Source organism: Euphorbia lathyris, chromosome 1, assembly GCF_963576675.1.
Source record: "Euphorbia lathyris chromosome 1, ddEupLath1.1, whole genome shotgun sequence".
Taxonomy (NCBI): Eukaryota; Viridiplantae; Streptophyta; class Magnoliopsida; order Malpighiales; family Euphorbiaceae; genus Euphorbia; species Euphorbia lathyris.
The window spans coordinates 67330729-67352947 of NC_088910.1; the positions used below are offsets into that span (position 1 = coordinate 67330729).

Consider the following 22219-nt stretch of genomic DNA (forward strand, 5'->3'; position numbering starts at 1 on the left):
AAACAAACCAGGTGCGAACGCTACGAGATATCCAAGCTGTTATATCGTTGCAGGATGCAAGAGGGCACATCAGTCATGACACATTGTGTCAAGATGATTGGCTACATTACCAAACTTTCTAGTATTGGATTTGCGATGGATAACGAATTAAGTGTTGACTTAATTCTTCAATCCCTCCCAGAAAGTTATTCATAGTTCATTATGAACTATCAGATGAATGACTTGCAAACCTCTCTTAAAGAGCTTGCAAACATGCTCAAGTCAGTTGAGCCCAATATGAAGAAAGACAAGACCATACCGGCTCTTGTAATTAAGGGATCGAAGAAAAGGAAAGGGCATTTTCCCAATCCTAAACATCCCAAGAAAGGTAAGAAAGCTGTGTCCAAGGGAAAGGAAGTGAAGAAGCCCAAAGGAGAATGCCACTTCTGTGGTAAAGACGGGCATTGGAAGAGAAACTGCAAGGAGTATCTAGCCACCCTCAAGAAGGGAAAAGGCGGTGCTTCTACATCTGGTATGTTTTATATTGAAATAAATACAGTTTCACTGTCTGAATCTTGGGTACTTGATACCGGATGTGGATCTCATATTTGTACAAATATGCAGGAGCTAAAACAGACTAAGGAACTTAAGAAAGGAAGCATAAACTTGCGAGTTGGAAATGGAGCAAGAGTTGCCGCCCTCGCAATTGGAGATTATGTTTTACCTTTGCCCTCTGGGCTTGTAATAGAATTAAGGAATTGTTTATACGTTCCTGAGATGTCTCGTAACATTATTTCTATTAGCCGTCTTGTTGACGACGGTTTTCATATTTCAATAAAGAACAATAGTTGCAATTTTTATAAAGATTCGATCTTTTATTTTTCAGGAATATCACAAAATGGGATTTATGTGTTAGATGATAAAACTCCTGTTTTTGCAATTGATACCAAAAGACATAAGATAGATAATTCAACTTACTTGTGGCATTATCGTTTAGGCCATATAAATAAGAGACGCATGCTAAAGCTACATTCAGATGGGCTTATAGATACAATCGATTCCGAATCATTGGAAACATGCGAATCATGTTTAAAAGGTAAAATGACAAAGACACCCTTTAGCAATAAAGGTGAGCGTGTATCAGACACTCTAGGACTCATTCATTCAGATGTATGCGGTCCTATGTCGGTCCAAGCAAGAGGAGGATTCAGATACTTCATAAGCTTCATAGATGACCATACTCGATATGGTTACATCTGCTTGATGAGGCACAAATCAGAAGCTTTTGACAAGTTCAAATTCTTCAAGAATGAAGTGGAAAATCAATTAGGAAAGAAAATAAAGACGCTTCGATCCGATCGAGGTGGCGAATATCTTTCAGATGATTTTCTGAATTATCTAACTGAATGTGGGATATGCTCACAATGGACACCTCCCTATACACCACAACACAATGGTGTATCCGAGAGGAGAAACCGTACCCTATTAGATATGGTACGATCCATGATGAGCATGGCCTTACTTCCAAAGTCGTTCTGGGGCTATGCCTTAGAAACTGCCCTCTTCACCCTAAACCGAGTACCAACTAAATCCGCTAGTTCCACACCATATGAATTGTTCGTTGGTAGGAAACCTGTGTTCTCATTTATGAGAGTATGGGGTTGTTCAGCGTATGTCAAACGCATAGCGTCCGACAAATTAGATTCTAAATCTGATAAATGTTTCTTCATTGGATATCCCAAAGAAACCATGGGGTATTACTTCTATCATCCAGATGATCAGAAAGTAATAGTATCCAGATACGCAACCTTCTTAGAGAAAGAGTTTCTCGAAGAAACACAAAAGGGAAGCATGATTGAACTCGACGAAGTTCAAGAGGAAGAAACACCGACTGAAACAACAGAAGCGGTTGAGGTACCCGAAGAAGTCCCATTAGATGAGACTCCAGTGGCACCTATTCGTAGATCATGAAGAGTTCGTGAACTCCCAGTTAGATATGGTTTTCTAGTGGGAGATGATAACGAGGTTCCCGTGTTAGACGACGAACCCGAAAACTACGAAGAGGCTCTTACTAGTCCAGATTCTAAAGCATGGCTTGAAGCCATGGATTCTGAAATGGATTCCATGTATACTAACCAAGTTTGGACTTTGGTTGATCCACCCGAAGGGATAATTCCCATTGGGTGCAGGTGGATCTTCAAAAAGAAGACTGACATGGATGGAAAGGTTAGCACCTACAAGGCTAGGTTGGTAGCGAAAGGATATCGTCAGAAACAAGGTGTTGATTATGACGAAACCTTCTCTCATGTTGCTATGTCCAAATCAATCAGAATCATGCTTGCTATTGCCGCTCACTACGATTATGAGATTTGGCAAATGGATGTGAAAACAGCTTTCCTAAATGGAAACCTGCTTGAGGATGTATACATGATGCAGCCTGAAGGTTTCATATCAAAGGATGCAAATAAAGTTTGCAAACTTCAGAGATCCATTTATGGACTCAAGCAAGCATCTAGAAGCTGGAATAAGCGTTTTGACGAAACCATAAAACAATTTGGTTTCGAACAAAATTGCGAAGAAGCTTGCATTTACAAGAAAGCAAGTGGGAGCTCTATAGCATTTCTCATACTATATGTGGACGATATACTGTTAATGGGAAATGACATTGCTCTATTACAGTCGGTGAAAGTATGGTTATCCGGTAACTTGTCAATGAAAGACCTTGGTGAAGCAGCTTATATACTTGGTATAAAGATCTATAGAGATAGATCGCGAAGACTTCTTGGTCTTTCACAGGCTACATACATTGAAAAGGTGCTAAATCGGTTTAGCATGCTTGAATCGAAACAAGGTAACTTACCCATGGTACATGGAGTAAAGTTAAACAATCATCAATGTCCTAAAACTGATGATGACAAACGACGCATGGCTGTAGTCCCGTACGCCAGCGCGATCGGTTCGATTATGTATGCTATGCTATGCACTAGACCTGACATAGCGTTCGCGTTATCTGTAACGAGTCGTTACCAAGGGAATCCGGGAGACGAGCATTGGATTGCCGTCAAGAACATTCTTAAGTACTTGAGAAGGACTAAAGATATGTTCCTAGTGTACGGAGAAGGAGATCTGAAAATTGAAGGGTTTTCAGACGCTAGTCATCTCACAGATGAGAATGATTTTAAATCCCAATCAGGATACCTGTTTATCTTGAATGGGGGTGCGATCAGTTGGAAAAGTTCCAAGCAGGGAAGCGTAGCTTTCTCTACGACCGAGTCAGAGTACATCGCTGCTGCGGAAGCAGCAAAGGAAGCAGTTTGGATTAGAAAGTTCATTACAGAACTAGGTGTGGTGCCTGACATTGTCAATCCCATTACTCTGTACTGTGATAACACATTACACAACTATCATGGGGGAGCTCAACACTGAGTTCCTTACTGAATATTTTTGCCAACATCAAAATGGGGGAGTTTGTTGAAACACCTTTCCACATGATTTTGATTTGACAAAATTATTTATATGAATGATAAAAATATTATAACACATTAAATTTAAATGCTTCGATTTATTCACACTTATGTGTTTGTTCAATGTTGAGTTAATTGATTTATAAGACATTAAGATAAAAAGCCTAAAGGCCCATAAGAGGAAGTCAAGCCCAAGTCAACAGATCAAGACCTCACGGCCCAGGAAGACAAAACGCAGTCGTATCAAGTAAAACGCCAGCTCAGCATGAAGAAGGATCGAGAAGCCTTCGACCAAATAGCTTCAAGACGAAGCTGCTGAGTTAAGCGACAAGGTAGTCAGGTCAGCGGCAGAACAGAACCAACTTAGAGACAAAGTATTTCTACTTTCGGTAAAGCTCAGAAGATGCAGTAAGCTATCTGGAAGACTTTACTATAAATGTCGAAACATTCTGTTCATCTAACGAAAAGCTGCTGAGCCCTGCCGTAGACAGAAGATGCAAGAATCTCATTGGCCAACGACACTGAGCACGACACTGAGTGAAAGCGACAGGAAGCCATTTGGCTCCAATGGTTATTTCGAAATTCGAAATCACCGGTGCTTGAAGTGTCACTATAAATAGGCCTTTCAAATGCTTCATTCCATGCAGATCTTCAATTAAGTCGAAACGCTGACCAAATTCATACTTGAAGTTCTGTGAGAAAAGCAAAGCAAATCTTACACCAATTCCAATCATTGTGTAAAAGTCTAGAGTGATTTTATTCATCTAAAGTGTCTTAGCAATTGTTGTTTAGGACAAACACTTATCATTTCTAGAAGAATAGAAAGTAGAAGCTGAGTACTCGGTTATAGTACTCATCGGTAGTTATAGGAGTGAGTAGAGGAATAGAGGAAGCTACTCTTGTATACTCAGCTTCTGTTGTAAAAGGTTTCGTGCTCTACCTTTAAAGAGCTCAGTAGAGGATACAAAAAGCTCAGAACGAGTTCCGGGGACTGGACGTAGGCGGAGAGGCCGAACCAGGATATCTCTGCTGAGTAACATATTTCTAACCTTTAAACTCCTTTATATATTGCTTGCTATAAAACTCACTAAGTAACAAACTCACGCTGAGTTGAGTGCACTAAGAAGCCGAGTTTAGGAATAGACTTGAGTGCTATCTCCTGACTCAAGGAAAGAAAAAGACTTAGTCACCAGTTGACTAAGCTTGTGTCTTACATCTACTTAGCGCCACTGTGTAAACATTTTCTCAAAGAAAAGAAGTCAGCCTTAACGGACAAAATTTTAAATAGTTCCTATCCCCCCTGGAACTAACCTTGTCACATTATACGGGACCAACACTCTTCTCAATTCCACTAATCAAGTGGCTGGTGATATATTCTCTCATGAGGTGAGTAGCCATCCCTGCACTTCACTCATGGACCCTCAATATAATCCAGTACATACATGGCTAACATATACTCGGCACCAAGTTATTGGCCCGTTAGGCGATAACAAAAGTATGTAGTTGTGAGCGACCACGAAACCCGATTACCCTTTTTTCCATGAAAGGAGGAGATCTTGGAAAATTAACGTTTTAAGGACGATGCTTAGCGTGTCCTTTCTGGTTTATGAATTCTTATTTATTCATTAGCCCATTTATCATGTTTTCGAGATAATGTGATATTTTAGAGTCGCCACCCGGGTTTAATGTCCACAGGCTCACAACATGCCATCTCTTCATAGTTAGGTTCGTGACAACAATTAAAGGGTCTGATTAATGAACACGTATACTTGTCTCTTATTAAAATACCATTTATACTCTAAACAATTTCTAGTTTAATTATTGATTCGTAAGGGAAAACGATAAATGAATACAGAAAAAGTAAATTAAGTTACAACAGAATCAAATGGCACAAATTGTTGGGGTTTAGTGTCCTATAGACAATAGTTCTAGGATACAAACTTAATGTAAATGAATTGTTCTTTATATTATTTGTTTTAATGAGATATATGTTTTATAACTATATAAAGGCAATCCCTTTTAAGCACTAAATAAAGTCTAATAAAAGGAAATCCGTAAGTTTGTTTTAAAGTGATTATAAAGTGTTCATACAAGCATGAAGTGAGACAAAACTTTATAATAAACTAATAAACTTAAAACCACCCCAAGTCAAGTGATATATTTAGGATTGATATATCACTGTTGAGACTTGCATGTAACAATGTCTTCTGTCCGACAGAAAGCTGATCTCACAAGCTTCATATATACAGATATCTGGACAGTTACATGGATCCGATGAAAAGTAGTTCATTAGGATTGGGGACCCGACTTGAGATAACAGGATGGGTAGATTCATCCTTGTCACCTGTTCATCTCATTGGTATTAATAGGTGTAAATAATCCTCAGACTCAAAGGAATATTAATTGGTATTCTGGATTACGGAATGTGACGCTTTGACTCTGGTGTAACACGATCCTTAACAGAGATGACTCTGGGGTGTGAATAGCAGACGTTGGGTATCACAGGAAGTGATTGCGGGATTGTTATATATTGGATTGAGCATTTATCACTCCCGATAAATGGGAGATATGTCCATGGATCTCTTGTGGAAGACTCGACTCTAAATCCTTGCAAGGTGATAGCTTAAGACTTGAAATACAGATTTCACTTAACCTATCTATTTTGAGTTGACTCGGCCTGTACAAGTAAAACGAACGTCTCGCTATATGTGACTTGACATTACCCATAGTCATAAGATTCAGTTCAAGGACGTAGTTGATAAAGGATCGAATTATACCGTAACTAATACTGAAAGGTCAACGACAGAATCAACCTGTCTTCTTATAGCTCTAGGGGAATGATTACGGACTTGCTAATCACATACTCTGTACATCATTCCGTTATACAAAGATTAAATATAATTCTTTGAAAATTAATTTTAATAGTTGCATACGGCTAGAAGCAATAAGAACCTAATGGGTCACACATAAGACTTGGAACCCAAAAGAGAGACGGATGTTAATTAATTGATGGAAGCCCAACTGAGCCCAGTAAGGCCCAGTAATAGAGGGGGTCGAAATTTATGTATGTAAATACATAAATAATTAATTTGATATTATCTATTCTAATTAGATTAGGATTATGAATTAAATTAATTAAAGGATAAATAAGTTAGGAGTTTTAATTAGATTAAATTACCCCTATTATTATCCAATAAGGTTATTATTATTATCCTTCATATATTAGATATATTAATGGATAATAATTACAAATTCTATTCCGAATAGAATTCTTATTTCAATAACCTAATTCTATCTAACTAGGGATTAGATACAAGATATTATAAATAACCCCTCATATAGGATTTTCGAAATCCACTAAGAAAATCCCTACTGGAATTTTCAAAATACACAGTGCAACCGGGAGAGAGAATTTCGACACCCCTTGTTGAGGACGAAACAATCCACCGCTTCCTACCGATTCAATTGATTTCATCTTTCTTTCTTTATCCTTGATTTTGTGTTGATTAATTAGAGGCAATCTACTTTGGTTGCTATTCAATGGTTGATTCTAACTTGATCTTATATTTGTTTTGTTCTGTGCTCGGGAACTCGAAGTAAGAGTTGTGGGCACTTCGTTTACAACGGTAGATAGAACATCAAAAGGTATTTCTTCTTATCCCTCTTTATATGAAATAACGGTTAACGGATCTTATGGTTTATGGAAATAGGTTAAAATTTTTATATTTCCGCTGCTATACGTTAGCCTATTTTTTCAACATTGGTATCAGAGCCATCGTTAAATCCGTTATTTCATATATGAAAATTTAGAAGTTTTTCAATAGGATTGAATAAATATTTATGGTTAGGTTAATTAACAAATAGTTTTTGATTAATTAATCCTAAAGATAAATAAGTTTTAATTACTTGTTAATTAAAACAGATTATACGTATGTGCCTAATTATTTTGGTTGATAATCATTATAACAAAATCTATTGGTTTTATAGTTAGATTGATAAAATCAGTTTTATTAATTCTAAAGATAAAACGAAAATCTATAGTAGGTTTTCCTATTTTCTGAAAATCGTTTTAAAACCGTTTTAGAACTGATATATATATATTTAAAATTATTATTAAAAAAAAATTTAAATACGACAGCAGTTCGGGTCGCGCCTGCCGCTGTCGCACGGCTGCTGCGTCGCGGCAGCAGCCGCGTGCGGCGCCTGGCCGCCGCTGCCGCAAGGCAGCGGCGGTTCAGCCGCCCTAGGGCTGCTGCCAATCAGCAGCAGCCCAACCTCGGGTCCGGCCCGAGACCAACTTGAATTTTAAATTGTTTAAAATCAGTTTTCTATATAATTAAATATATAAGTTTCAGAAATTGATAGTTTTCTATTTTGGTTATCGAATGAAAATTTATTTAAAAGTTTGTTTTACCCTATTGTAAATCAAAAGTATTAAATGAATTAAAATCAAAATAATTGGGACATGCATAATTAAAGTTTTGTATAGTTGTATTAATCTAAAAAAATTAATATAGAAGATACGAAACTATTAGAAGTAAAATTGGATGAAAGTTAATTTGATAAGTTAATGTGATTAACATAAATATTACATAAAATAGTTATGTAATCAACCAATTAAATTTATTTAATTGAGTCTATGCATGTTTGGAGTTATGGACATATTTGGACCCTCTTTTAGTCTTTTGGTATTTTTGAAATAGGGTCTGCGTGTCCTGCCTTTCTACTATCTATTGTAATTTCTCCTCTCATCTAATTCCCTTCAATTCAATTGAAGTTTTCTTTAGTAGTATAGAAATTAATATGTAATTTCAAGGCGCCATGGAGAAGACGGAGGACCTAAAGAGAAATATGTAATAGTTAGTATTTCCTTAGGTTTGGCCTTTTATTCCGTCTCTGGCTCGACGGAATAATTTAGATGATATGTCCATAACGGCAATGTATGTGTCTGATGTATGCTAAAGCAAATCAAGACTAAGTTAGATTATGAGACCTAAAATAAAATCCCTCATTAAAAAGTTAAGTAAATAAACAAGTTATTAAAATCGGTTGCCCCTCCCTAATATTATAATTCAGCCAGCAGTACTGGGGGCCTTTGGGTTGTTGAGCAAACTCAAGCTCGGGGTCTTACGGTAACACCTGAATTATCGAAAATTACTTTTCATGAATATGGGGTAATACTTAAATTAGATTATGATAATTGGATGAGCAAACTCATGTTGTCATAAACTAATGGGCAATATGGTTGGGATTGATATGAATAGCATATTAGTTACTAATGTGGTTAGTAACCCAATAACCTAGGAATCACATTAAAGATGTGATTGATTACATGAATCTACCTAACGAATGAGACTAGCTTGTTGAGCAAACTCAAGGCGAAATCTCAGGAGTTAGGATCCTAGCTCACTAAAGGATTTGTGAAATTCTTCGAATTAATATGGAGGGCTATTAATTTGGCAAAATAGTGGGAGCAATCTAAAATAAACAAAAGGCCTATAATTTTAGATTGATACACTTTAAAGCAAATGAATAACATACGTTTACTCTTTCTCACTCTCAGGTTTATATAATCACTCTTAAAATCATGACTAAAACCAATCTGCAAAACATTCTTACCGATAACAAATTGAATGGTTCAAACTTCACCGACTGGTTCCGCAACCTCAAAATTGTTTTGAAGTTGGAGAGGAAAGGGTATGTACTTGATACACCGATACCCCCTTACCCAAAGGATGATGCTCCCTACCAAGAATTTTATGCTTACTTGAAGCATAAGGCTGATGACGATCAAGCTGGAGACATCATACTTGCATCCTTGACACCGGAAGTAAAAAGGCAACTGCATGTAGATATGGATGCCTATTCCATGGTCAAGCACCTAAAAGAGTTATTTGTGAATGAAACTCGGTGCGAATGCTTCGAAATAACAAAGCAGTTATATAGATGCAAGATGCAGGTGGACACATCTGTAATGGCACATTGTGCCAAGATGATCAGCCTTATCACCAAGTTTTCTAGTATTGGAGATGCGATGGACCGTGAACTAAGTGAGAACTTACTTCTTCAGTCCCTCCCCGAGAGTTACTCACAGTTCATCATGAACTACCAAATGAGTGGCTTGCAAACCTCTCTTGAAGAGCTTGCTAATATGCTCGAGACAGTCGAGCCCAATATAAAAGAAAACAAGGAGATATCAGACCTTGCTATTGAAGGATCAAAGAAGAGGAAAGGGATCTCTCCCGATCCAAACCATCCTGATAAAGGCAAGGAGGTTGTGCTCACCGAAATGATGGGAAAGGAATTGAAGAAGCCCAAAGGAAGGTGCCACTATTGTGGTGATATGGGGCATTGGAAGAGAAATTGTTCTTTATACCTAGCTACCCTCAAGAAGGGAGAAGCCGGGACTTCAACATCTGGTATGTTCTATATTGAAATAAATACAATTTCACAGTCTGAATCTTGGGTACTTGATACCGGATGCGGATCTCATATTTGTACAAATATGCAGGAACTAAATCAGACTAAGGAATTGAAGAAAGGAAGCATAAACTTGCGAGTAGGAAATGGAGCAAGAGTTGCCGCCCTCGCAATTGGAGATTATGTTTTAAATTTGCCCTCTGGGCTTGTAATAGAATTAAGGAACTGTTTGTACGTTCCGCAAATGTCTCGTAACATTATTTCTATTAGCCATCTTGTTGACGACGGTTTTCATATTTCAATAAAAGACAAGAGTTGCAATTTTTATAAGGATTCGATCTTTTATTTTTCAGGAATATCACAAAATGGGATTTATGTGTTAGATGACAAAATTCCTGTTTTTGCAATTGATACCAAAAGACATAAGCTAGATAATTCAACTTACTTGTGGCATTGTCGTTTAGGCCATATAAACAAAAGACGCATGCTTAAGCTACATCAAGATGGGCTTATAAATTCAATTGATCCTGAATCATTGGAAACATGCGAAGCATGTTTAAAAGGCAAAATGACAAAGACACCCTTTAGCAATAAAGGTGAACGTGTATCAGACACTCTAGGACTCATTCATTCAGATGTATGCGGTCCTATGTCAGTCCAAGCAAGATCTTCATTAGCTTCATAGACGACCATACCCGATATGGTTATATCTACTTGATGAAGCACAAATCTGAAGCTTTTGAGAAATTCAAATGCTTCAAGAATGAAGTGGAAAATCAACTAGAAAAGAAAATAAAGACACTTCGATCTGATCGAGGTGGCGAATATCTTTCAGATGATTTTTTGAATTATCTAACTGAATGTGGGATTTGCTCACAATGGACACCTCCCTATACACCACAACACAATGGTGTATCCGAGAGGAGGAACCGTACCCTACTAGATATGGTACGATCCATGATGAGCATAGCATTACTTCCAAAGACATTCTGGGGCTATGCCTTAGAAACTGCCCTCTTCACCCTAAATCGAGTACCAACTAAATCCGCTACTTCCACACCATATGAATTGTTCGTTGGTAGGAAACCCGTGTTCTCATTCATGAGAATATGGGGTTGTTCAGCATTTGTCAAACGCATTGCGTCCGACAAACTAGATTCTAAATCTGATAAATGTTTCTTCATTGGATACCCTAAGGATACTGTGGGATATTACTTCTATCATCCAGATGATCAGAAAGTGATAGTATCCAAACACGCAACCTTCTTAGAGAAAGAGTTTGTCGAAGCAACACAAAAGGGAAGCATGATTGAACTTGAAGAAGTTCGAGAAGAAGAAACACCGACTGAAACAACAGAGGCGGTTGAGGTGCCCGAAGCAGTCCCATTAGATGAGACTGCAGTGCCACCTATTTGTAGATCACAAAGAGTTCATGAACTCCCAGTTAGATATGGTTTTCTAGTGGGAGACGATGACGAGGTTCTCGTGTTAGACGACGAACCCGAAAACTACGAAGTGGCTCTTACTAGTCCAGATTCTAAAGCATGGCTTGAGGCCATGGATTCTGAAATGGATTCCATGTACACCAACCAAGTGTGGACTTTGGTTGATCCACCCGAAGGGATAAAACCCATTGGATGCAGATGGATCTTCAAAAAGAAGACAGACATGGATGGAAAGGTTAGCACCTACAAAGCTAGGTTAGTAGCGAAAGGATATCGTCAGAAGCAAGGAATTGATTATGACGAAACTTTCTCTCCTGTGGCTATGTCCAAATCAATCAGAATCATGCTTGCTATTGCCGCTCACTACGATTATGAGATTTGGCAAATGGATGTGAAAACAGCTTTCCTAAACGGAAACCTGCTTGAGGATGTATATATGATGCAACCTGAAGGTTTCATATCAAAGGATGCAAACAAAGTTTGCAAACTTTAGAGATCCATTTATGGACTCAAGCAAGCATCTAGAAGCTGGAACAAGCGTTTTGATGAAACCATAAAACAATTTGGTTTCGAACAAAATTGCGAAGAAGCTTGCATTTACAAGAAAGCAAGTGGGAGCTATGTAGCATTTCTAATATTATATGTGGACGATATATTACTAATGGGAAATGACATAGCTCTGCTACAGTCGGTAAAAGTATGGTTATCTGGTAACTTCTCAATGAAAGACCTTGGTGAAGCAGCTTATATACTTGGTATAAAGATCTACAGAGATAGATCAAGAAGACTGCTTGGTCTTTCACAGGCTACATACATCGAAAAGGTGCTAAAGCGTTTTAGCATGCTTGAATCAAAACGAGGTAACTTACCCATGCTACATGGAGTAAAGTTAAACAATCATCAATGTCCTAAAACCGATGATGATAAGAAGCGCATGGCTGTAGTCCCGTACGCCAGCGCAATCGGTTTGATTATGTATGCTATGCTATGCACTAGACCTGACGTAGCGTTTGCGTTATCTGTAACGAGTCGTTACCAAGGAAATCCGGGAGACGAGCACTGGATTGCCGTCAAGAACATTCTTAAGTACTTGAGAAGAACTAAAGATATGTTCCTAGTGTATGGAGAAGGGGATCTGAAAATAGAAGGATTTTCAGATGCAAGTCATCTCACAGATGAGAACGATTTTAAATCCCAATCAGGATACCTGTTTATCTTGAATGGGGGCGCGGTCAGTTGGAAGAGTTCCAAGCAGGGGAAGCATAGCTTTCTCTACGACCGAGTCAGAGTATATCGCAGCTGCGAAAGCAGCAAAGGAAGCGGTTTGGATTAGAAAGTTCATTACAGAACTTGGTGTGGTGCCTGACATTGTAAATCCCATTACACTGTATTGTGATAACAATGGAGCCATTACGCAAGCAAAGGAACCACGGTCTCATAATGCGTCCAAGCATTACCTTAAGCGATACCACATCATTAGAGAGATTGTGGCTAGAGGAGATGTGAGAATAGAAAGAGTACCTACAGAGGACAACGTTGCAGATCCGTTGACAAAGCCTTTAACCCAGAGAATACATGATCGTCATTTAACTTATACTGGGATAAGTTTTAGAAACAATTGGCTTTAGTCCAAGTGGGAGTATGTTGGGGTTTAGTGTCCTATAGACAATTGTTCTAGGATACAAACTTAATGTAAATGAACTATTCTTTATATCATTTGTTTAATGAGATATATGTTTTATAACTATATAAAGGCAATCCCTTTTAAGCACTAAATAAAGTCTAATAAAAGGAAATCCGTAAGTTTGTTTTAAAGTGATTATAAAGTGTTCATACAAGCATGAAGTGAGACAAAACTTTATAATAAACTAATAAACTTAAAACCACCCCAAGTCAAGTGATATATTTAGGATTGATATATCACTGTTGAGACTTGCATGTAATAATGTCTTCTGTCCGACAGAAAGCTGATCTCACAAGCTTCATATATACAGATATCTGGACAATTACATGGATCCGATGAAAAGTAGTTCATTAGGATTGGGGACCCGACTTGAGATAACAGGATGGGTAGATTCATCCTTGTCACCTATTCATCTCATTGGTATTAATAGGTGTAAATAATCCTCAGACTCAAAGGAATATTAATTGGTATTCTGGATTACGGAATGTGACGCTTTGACTCTGGTGTAACATGATCCTTAATAGAGATGACTCTGGGGTATGAACAGCAGACGTTGGGTATCACAGGAAGTGATTGCGGGATCGTTATATATTGGATTGAGCATTTATCACTCTCGATAAATGGGAGATATGTCCATGGATCGCTTGTGGAAGACTCGACTCTAAATCCTTGCAAGGTGATATCTTAAGACTTGAAATACAGATTTCACTTAACCTATCTATTTTGAGTTGACTCGGCCTGTACAAGTAAAACGAATGTCTCGCTATATGTGACTTGACATTACCCATAGTCATAAGATTCAGTTCAAGGACGTAGTTGATAAAGGATCGAATTATACCGTAACTAATACTGAAAGGTCAACGACAGAATCAACCTGTCTTCTTATAGCTCTAGGGGAATGATTACAGACTTGCTAATCACATACTCTGTACATCATTCCGTTATGCAAAGATTAAATATAATTCTTTGAAAATTAATTTTAATAGTTGCATACGGCTAGAAGCAATAAGAACCTAATGGGTCACACATAAAACTTGGAACCCAAAAGAGAGACAGATGTTAATTAATTGATGGAAGCCCAACTGAGCCCAGTAAGGCCCAGTAATAGAGGGGGTCGAAATTTATGTATGTAAATACATAAATAATTAATTTGATTTTATCTATTCTAATTAGATTAGGATTATGAATTAAATTAATTAAAGGATAAATAAGTTAGGAGTTTTAATTAGATTAAATTACTCCTATTATTATCCAATAAGGTTATTATTATTATCCTTCATATATTAGATATATTAATGGATAATAATTACGAATTCTATTCCGAATAGAATTCTTATTTCAATAACCTAATTCTATCTAACTAGGGATTAGATACAAGAGATTATAAATAACCCCTCATATAGGATTTTCGAAATCCACTAAGCAAATCCCTACTGAAATTTTCGAAATACACAGTACAACCGGGAGAGAGAATTTCGACACCCCTTGTTGAGGATGAAACAATCCACCGCTTCCTACCGATTCAATTGATTTCATCTTTCTTTCTTTATCCTTGATCTTGTGTTGATTAATTAGAGGCAATCTACTTTGGTTGCTATTCAACGGTTGATTCTAACTTGATCTTATATTTGTTTTGTTCTGTGCTCGGGAACTCGAAGTAAGAGTTGTGGGCACTTCGTTTACAACGGTAGATAGAACATCAAAAGGTATTTCTTCTTATCCCTCTTTATATGAAATAACGGTTAACGGATCTTATGGTTTATGGAAATAGGTTAAAATTTTTATATTTCCGTTGCTATACGTTAGCCTATTTTTTCAACACAAATAGCCCTATTACATCAATTCTAGTCCTATGAAATCTATTAAACCTGTAAAAAAAATTAACGTTAGCCGCATTCGGATTTAAGTACGATGCTGGACTCGATCAAGTAGGACTCATCAAAGCATATGAGATCTAACATTCATCATGCAATTATGTCCATAACCTAGTATAAATTTCTAACCGGTTTAATATCCTAAAAGGACCAATATACCCCTCTTAACCCAAGATTGGTTTTATTCCATATAAATGTACATTAGAATATATAAATATACAATAAACATAAATTTATTGAAAATAACATATTCCTATTCTACCCGAACCAAGATAGAATTATGTTTGTCTGTTTCTGTCGTTGATCAGGAACTAGGTAGCTGATAGGCAACATGTGTCACCGATCAACGGCTACATCATCAATCGGTTACCTGTTTCGGATAACACACTTTCGAAAATGGCAGAAAACCCCAAAACAAGTGCAAAAAGAACCAAACAAGTTGCAAATTAAAGGAAAAGGCTTTTAAAACCCTTCAGAAGTTACCTTTAGAGCGTTTTTCTGGTTTGTAGCGTGGTAGACCGACGAACACGAAGATTCTAGGAACTCGAATAGAGACCCAAACCCAAAAGTTGATAATAAGCAAGGATCCCGGAAGACCAAAAAAGTGATTTTAAATAAGCTTAGAAACAAATTCTAAACTATTTTTTTTCTCTCTTTTTTCCTTCTTTGAAATGATGTCCGATGTAAAAACTTGCCTTTCTCTGTAAAAAACAATGTCTTTCTTGCTAAAAAAGTGCCGTCCCTTTTGTCCTTGCAGTTTTCTGCCGATTTTATATTGGATTGGGCAGAAAACTGCCAAAATTCAAATTAAAAGCTGCTGGAAACCATCCTTCGTAGCCGACCGACGACACCAGTAGCCGATCGGCTACTGACATGGCATATGCAGCATTTTTAGCTTTTAAAAACGACATAGTTTGACTAAAAATGGATTTCAAACAAGAAGATGTGGTTCGAATCCTGGCTCGTGTTCCAACATAATGTGACATCGTCTCCACCTACGTAAACCGTAATCAAGTAAGATAGTATCATCACTAGGGCCAGAAAAACGTCCGTGCTCATAGGATGCCTCCACCTGTGGATAAACCTCACTTCATAAAGGACTCATATAGACCAACTCAGGGACCCAAAGTGTCCTTAGGGGTTCCACCCTACAGAGACATCCGCCTCCCTTCCCAAAGGCCGGATGCCCGATTATCCTAGTCCCTAGTGGACTAGGGTGGATTGCTTAAACCAGTCCCGAAAATTAGCCCAGGGGTTGGAAGAGATTCGACGCCAGGTGACCCTATCCACCTATAGTGTTTCTTATGCTGACTTGAAGCCCGTGGCCAGTGGGAATTGATATGTCTCACTCACCACTAGCCGCCCATCGGGCCCGATCCTCATTGCCTCCTTCCACAACTCTTGCTGATGCCTTGGCCCAATGCTGGAGATGCCCTTGCCTATGCCTTGGGTCAAATAAGCGATATTTTGAAGCCAAAACGTCAACTAAAATCTCGTTGTAAAAATTGCTTAATCGAAAAGAGCGCGGTGAGAGGGAAAAGAAAATCATTTCGACACAAGGCATATTATCCTGAAGTATCCTAATCATTTCGACATAATCCCATTCAAGATCAAACTCAATAAGTTGAGCAACAACTCTCTCCTCAGCTTCGGCAAGCTTCATTTCCTCTCTCCAACCATCATGATCTCCGAGAGTTGAATTGTAATCCATTCGGAATGGAAAGCCACTAGAATAGGGGATGTATGCACCATCCTTATACGGATGAAGAAAAAACCACATCATCTTGAAACCTTTGAAGTTGTCATTCTTCTTAGATAAGAAAATGGTCTGTCCGCCTATGCATATCCTAGATAATAAGTTCATCCATGATTCCCAGTTTGGGCTTCCAAAGACGACAAAAGGTGGCCCTATTCAATTCAATTCCCATGTCCTAAGCGATCTTTGCAAAGGCTAGAAGTTCTACCCAAGAATTAGGAGAAATCTAGGAAGAGCACAGTGAACTTTCCTTAAGAAAGTCCTCAACACTGCTCATTAGAGGGAATCACAATCCTAACTCAACATGCTAGGTATAAATACCCAAGTAACCATAACGGCCGGTGTTCACTAGGAAGGTGGAGGAAGGGAGGCACACATCCATCCCCCCCTAAACCAGGATGATCCGTGAGAAGCAACCACAACCTCTCAGCATTTAAGGTGGAAGGTTTCTCCTCTGCCCCGGGATTAAGTATTCTTTCCATCATATTTATGAATCTCGAAAGGTTTATTAGGATTTTGCTTCTTAGGAGCCATAATAAAAAAAAAAGAACTGAGAAAGAAGAAAGAGATCAAAGATTACTTATTCTTAAGAGGAAAATCTCCAGTAAGATGAAATCACAAAGGAGCAAAAGGCAGAGCAGGTGAATAAGGAAAGAAAATAGGCTCGCTTAACCTCCTTCTCGTTTTATACTACTCGAGAAGTAAGTGAAGTGACGATCGCCATCATTATTAACAAGTAATGATCAATAAGCATTAACTTCTCTTGACACGTCCCTAAAAAAATGAAGAACTACGACATATATATGGTGAATAAAGATGGACAACTGAAATGCATAAAAAACATGCTCGAACAGTTGCATTATGAGCATACTAAGCGACAAGCAAATCAACCGTCGCACAATCTCTTTTCATGTTAGACCTAAAATCTATCATCTTTCATATTAGACCTAAAATCTATTTATCAATGTTTCAACATGTACTTGATAGTAGTTGTCTCTAATAATAACATTCCTTTTATTAATTATTAAAATATTATTAAGAGATAATTTATTCTAAAAATAATGGATTGATTGATTAAATGATATTTTCATAATAAAATGATCATGTTTGATTTTGTTGTGGATAAAATTTGGTGAGTTGATTGTCTTGTATTTATTGAGAGAGTTTATGAGTTTCATGTGATTAGCCTGCTAATAAAGGGTTGTTGAAGTTCTTCAGTGTGAGCAAATGATTGAGGAAAAAAGAAAAAAGAAAAAATGTACATCAGAGTGAATGATTGAATAATCACGGTTATATTTGGGCTTTGTAATTCCTTTGAGTGGTACATTCTTAGTGTAGTGTGTAAAATTCAACATATTATGAATGATTGAATAAAAGCATTCCCATCTTTCATCATCAATTTATTTATGTGGACACTACACTACACATCATTTGAGGGATGGAATACTTTGGTCATTTCTGAAGAAATTATGAGGATCTACCTTTGTTTTTACTTGGACTAACCTCTTGAAATTTCCCTTAAAGTACTTAATACCCCATACACTTGCCTCTGCATAGCTTGTGTTTATTAACTTATTTCTTCCCAAATCAAGATCCCTATAGTTTAGATAAGCTGTTCTTGGTGACCTTGAAACATAAGGTTTCATATACCTATGCAAACACCTTATCCACTTAATATGCTTCTTTTCTTCCCTTTCCCTTTCCCATTCCCACTTGACAAGGTATTGTATGTTGTACATAACACCTTTCCTATGGGGAAATGCTATTTCTGATTCTGATATTTCACTCATTCTTCCACCATAAGGATCCATTATTACAAATGCTACCTCTTCCTCCACCAATTTATCTACTATTCCTTCCACTCCTTTTTCTGATATTGGGATAGTTACAAAATCTGATTTTGCCTTGAAACTTGCTTTGTATAGCTCTGTCTTATCAAGCAACACCTCTACTGGACTTCCATTAGGAAATCCAGCAAAGTAAACAGTAGATTCAACCCAACTCATTTCTGAACAATTTTCAGCTTTCACTTCCAATTCTGGGAATTTCTCATTCATCAAAGGTATCACTCTTTCAATTCCTCCAAGAAACAACGAATTGAAGATTACTTGGACTCCTTTTCCATCACCGATATTTTGCATGATGATCCTGATAAAGAGATCTTCATCTACTTTATCTGCAATATGCTGCCATTTGTGGATAAGTTTGGTAGCACCAAATTCAAAGGTTGTTGTAACTGCAAAAACTGTAACAGTTTGTGGAACTTGAACAAGATTGATTTTCCAGGAAAGAATGACTCCAAAACTAGCTCCACCACCTCCTCTAATAGCCCAAAACAAGTCTTCTCCCATTCCTTTCCTGTCCAGAATCCTGCCATGAACATCAATCAAGTAAGCATCCACAACATTATCAGCTGCAACTCCATACTTTCTGACCATAGTACCAAAGCCTCCTCCACTAAAATGGCCACCAACTCCTACAGTTGGGCATAACCCGGCTGGAAATCCATGTACTCCACTTTTCTTGGCAATGGCATAGTATAGCTGGCCTATTGTTGCCCCTGATTGAACCCATGCTGTCTGGTCTTCCATGTCAATCTCAATGGCTCCAAAGTTGATGAGATCGATCAAGACGAATGGGAGTTGTGATAGATAAGATAATCCTTCATAGTCATGGCCGCCGCTCCGAACTCTTAGTTGTAAGCCAAGTGTTCTGCTGCAAATAATTGCTGCTTGAATCTCTGATTCCTGGAATGGAGTAATGATGAGAAGAGGATTGGAAGAAGTAGAATTTATCCATCTTAAATTCTGTTGAGATGATTTCAGAAGGGATGAATATAGGGATGATTCAGGAGTGAAGATGATCTCAATAGATTTAGTAGAGGTAATGGAATGGGTTGAAATGCACTTATAAAACTCCTTATGGATTGGAATAGAATTTGCACATGAAATGATTAGTAGTATAAATATAAATATGTGTTTCATTTTTGTTTGTGTATTTAGGATTAGTTATAAACAATGTTTCAATATATATATATAGGCCAATTTTGTGTTGGTATGGAAGAATCGGTCTAGTGAGTGAGTGAGTGAGTTCCCATGGATTGGAGACAAATGGGAGTCGATGATTTCAATATAGAATAGCATAAAACAAAAAGAAGAAGAAAATTTGATTCTGTCATGTTATCATTCGGCAATCCAACCCAAGATACTTTCCATTTTCCTACTAATAACTTCCATGCTTTAACAAGTCTGTATTTATTTATTTCATTGCGATTAGGGATAAACTAAAAAAAATACTCCTAACGTTTATAATTTTATCCTTTAACATTTTATATGGTGCAATTTTATCCATAATACTAATAAGTTGGATCAATTTTAAACATTATTATAAAACAGAGATATTTTGTTCATTATTCTATATCAATTACACGTAAATTGATTTTAAAAAAAGATTTCATATTTTTTGTGATTTAATAATAAAATTGGAGATTATTATTTTTAAATTCCTTGAAATATTTAATTTTTTTTGTCCAACTCATACAAAATACAATATATATATATATATTTTTTAAATTTTTTTCACGTTTAATCATGTATTGTGATCTATTACTAATAAGTGATAAAATGACGCACATGTGAAGTGTAGATGACAAAAATTCATGATTAAGAAGACAATTTGATGAATAATTTCTCCAATTGACCAAACTTGTCAACGTTAGGGTAAAATTGCTCCCAGATGTAAACGTCAGGGCTATTATTTATATATATACTTTTATTTTTTTATATTTAATAAAATTCTAAAATAGAATTCTAATATTTAATAGAAGTTGAATATATTCTATTTGGCTAAATTTCATCAATGATGTACAACCTTTGCCCCATTTCACACTTTGATGTACAACCTTGATTTTGTCACACTAATATGTACGACCTTATAGGTAACTTCCAACATGGTGTACATCAAGTAAAAATGACCAATCAAACTTGCCATGCCACCTTTTTCAACTCATTCCTTACAAAATGTGGGACTCACCTTATGTTCAATTACCATTATACCCCAATTTCCTTATTTTCTTCATTTCTTTCTCTTTCCCATTTCTTAATTTTTTTTCTCTATCTTCCAAATGAACCATCTCATCACCGTCCACTTCTAAATCCATCGATAGATTCCATTGCAAAGAAAACCACCACTTCTTCTAATCTTCAACCCCAAATCATCTTAAACATTTCAAACTCTCTGTTCTTCTTCTGCTCAAACATCACTACTCAGAAATCAATTTCATAAGTAGCTAGAATTTGAAGAAGAAAGAAGAAGATCTAAAAAGGGATAATGAATCAACTAATGATTATTACGAGTTATTAATTAATTAAATAAAGTGAAGTATGTGATAATGAATCAAAGTTTGCCTCAACTAGGTTTAGTAAAAAGGGAGTCTTCACTATCCTCTGGAACCAATAATGGGTATTTCTCAATCAAATCCATAATTCCTTATGAATAAATGAGAGATTGAGGAATTGAAGGCTCAACTGAATCAAGAGTTCGAAATGAAATATTTGGGTGGGGCCAAAAAGATTCTCCGGTATGAATATAAATAAAGGTAGGAAATGTGGAAGACTTTATTTGATTAGAACTAAGTCATTTTTGTATAGATGAGAAGAAAAAATCAGTTAGTACTCTACTTGCTTCTCATTTCAGGCTTAGTGCATCTCTATCTCCAAAAAATAATAAAGAACGGGAATATATATCAAGTATTCCATATGCGAATGTTGTTAGTAACTTGATGTATGCGATGGTACGTACGAGGCTTGGCATTTCACAAGCAATTGAAAAGAAAGAAAAAGCAAAACATTAGAAAGGGAAGAAAAAAACAAATTCTAAACAGTAATTGAAAAAGAAGAAAAAAAGTATATATAAAGATTGAGACTTACCTTGATCTAGGTTTCTTGAAAAAACACCGTGAAGAAGACATAGTTTGAAACTACCAAACAATCGCGCCTACAACGATCTTCCAAAAAATCAAACGATAAAGATGAAGTGATAGCTACAAACCAATGAACTGGTAGGACAACTTGGAGAAGGCGAAGAGAGAATGAGTTTCAGAACCAAGATAGTCAATTAATACATTTCAGGCATGTATTTAGTTGAGCCCATCGACACTTTAGCAAAGTGTTGGTAGAAAAGTATTGTTAAAACCAACTTTTTTTTTTTAGTTGTTTTGTTTTATTCATGATTATCAGCATTGGATTGATTTCATATCAATCATCCAATAGTAAAAAATGCATAATAGTTATACAAAGTAACCATAGAATATAAATTTGATCTAAATGTTATAATTTAACAACCCATCTACTAATATATCAAATTCTAAAATCAATATTTTATATATAAAAGAAATCAATAAAATTTATATTTTAACGTTGTTTTTTTTTCCTCAAAAAAAAAAAAAAGTATTATATTTAATTATATCACGTGTCATATGCCATTAAATTATTGATCAATGTGACATCATGGGTGTTCACATGGTATTAGTAGAACAAATTAAAGTAGGCTTAATATATTAGGAGCCTTTTAAACTCGGTCAAAAGAATTGATTGACT

At 36.6% G+C, this 22219-nt stretch overlaps 1 protein-coding gene across 1 annotated transcript; it reads right to left on the reverse strand.

Annotated features, from left to right (window-relative positions):
* Nucleotides 1–18049: 18049 nt before the first annotated feature.
* LOC136209178 (berberine bridge enzyme-like 22) lies at nt 18050–19606 on the reverse strand. The gene has a single exon (XM_066000610.1). It carries the CDS (start codon nt 19604–19606, stop codon nt 18050–18052), a length of 1557 nt encoding a protein of 518 aa, XP_065856682.1.
* Between the last annotated feature and the right edge of the window lie 2613 nt (nt 19607–22219).